Below are 1,078 nucleotides of genomic sequence, written 5' to 3'. Positions count from 1 at the left end.
GTGTGTGTGTCCTGACGTTGGTTCGGCCACCCAAACTTTTCAATCAAATAATGTAATCAGTTGCGAAATTCCCGCTCAACAGCAAGCGCTGCGCACTTTAACAATCTATATCATTACCCCAGGAGACCAGATAGCATTCTGAAACAATCTTAACTTCCTGGGACGCATGTTGTGTAAACTGCCATTTCACAGGCGCCAAGACAGTAACCTACTGACAAGATCTTTCACTGTCTATGGCCGGGTGCCCATTCACATCTGGGAGAAATGAGAACAGTTCGTGTAAAGTGCCTTTCCCAAGGTCACAACACTGGGCCCGATCGAGCCTTGAGCCCCCAAACCCGCGATCTCCCGTTTACGAGAGCGTAACGCCTAGAATGTCGAAGCCAACAAGCTTCGATAAGTCACTGCTTTAGAACTGCTAAGTTCTATCTGCTCAGTACCTAGATTTTAGAAATTGGACGTAAAAGTAATATGAGTTCCACAGCATGTCAAGCTTTTAGGAATGCAATTCTTTGAATATATTGATTACGACTCTGAATAATCTCACGATTTTGATAGAGCAGATAGAACATTTGGTTCCAGATTCTATTGTCTTAATAATTCAAAACAACCCAAAATGTCAGATAGAACTTTGCCATTATGAGGAAATGAAGTCACAGCGATATCACAACCATCAGATAAGACGCAAATAATACTGACCACCACATATCCAGGGCGTAGACGGCTCTGGTCTCCATGGACAGCAACAAGATGACCAATGTCCATCCCCAGCAGAGGGCACCCCGGGACATGCAGTCGGTCCTCCTCCCCCTCCTCCGTCCTTCCATCTTGTCATAGTCCCAAAGACTCACTGGACCTGAAGCACAAACAGAGAAATGAAATATAAGAGTCAGTTGGAGTTTATGGCTTGTCATCATGTTTGTCTAGTAGTCCCCCCCCCCCTATCTCAACAGAACAGCAGAACGATAGATTGGCAAAAAGAAAAGCTGGCACACAGACAGACGAATGACAGAGAGACAGACAGAAAGGTAAGAGATAAATAAACAGACAGACAGACAGACAGACAGACAGACAGACA

At 44.9% G+C, this 1,078-nt stretch overlaps 1 protein-coding gene across 1 annotated transcript in view; it reads right to left on the bottom strand.

Moving 5' to 3' along the window:
* Positions 1-1,078, bottom strand: part of LOC101855106 (protein Wnt-5b) — a 147,235-nt gene that overhangs the window by 85,493 nt on the left and 60,664 nt on the right. The window contains exon 3 of the mRNA XM_013083277.2: positions 700-856. Within this exon, the coding sequence (XP_012938731.1) occupies positions 700-856 (157 nt within the window). The remainder of the gene's footprint in view (positions 1-699; positions 857-1,078) is intronic.

The sequence above is a fragment of the Aplysia californica genome, unplaced genomic scaffold (assembly GCF_000002075.1).
Source record: "Aplysia californica isolate F4 #8 unplaced genomic scaffold, AplCal3.0 scaffold00222, whole genome shotgun sequence".
NCBI classification, from domain to species: domain Eukaryota; kingdom Metazoa; phylum Mollusca; class Gastropoda; order Aplysiida; family Aplysiidae; genus Aplysia; species Aplysia californica.
Note: the sequence above shows the minus strand (reverse complement) of the source record. Positions and strands in the feature narration are given on the sequence as shown.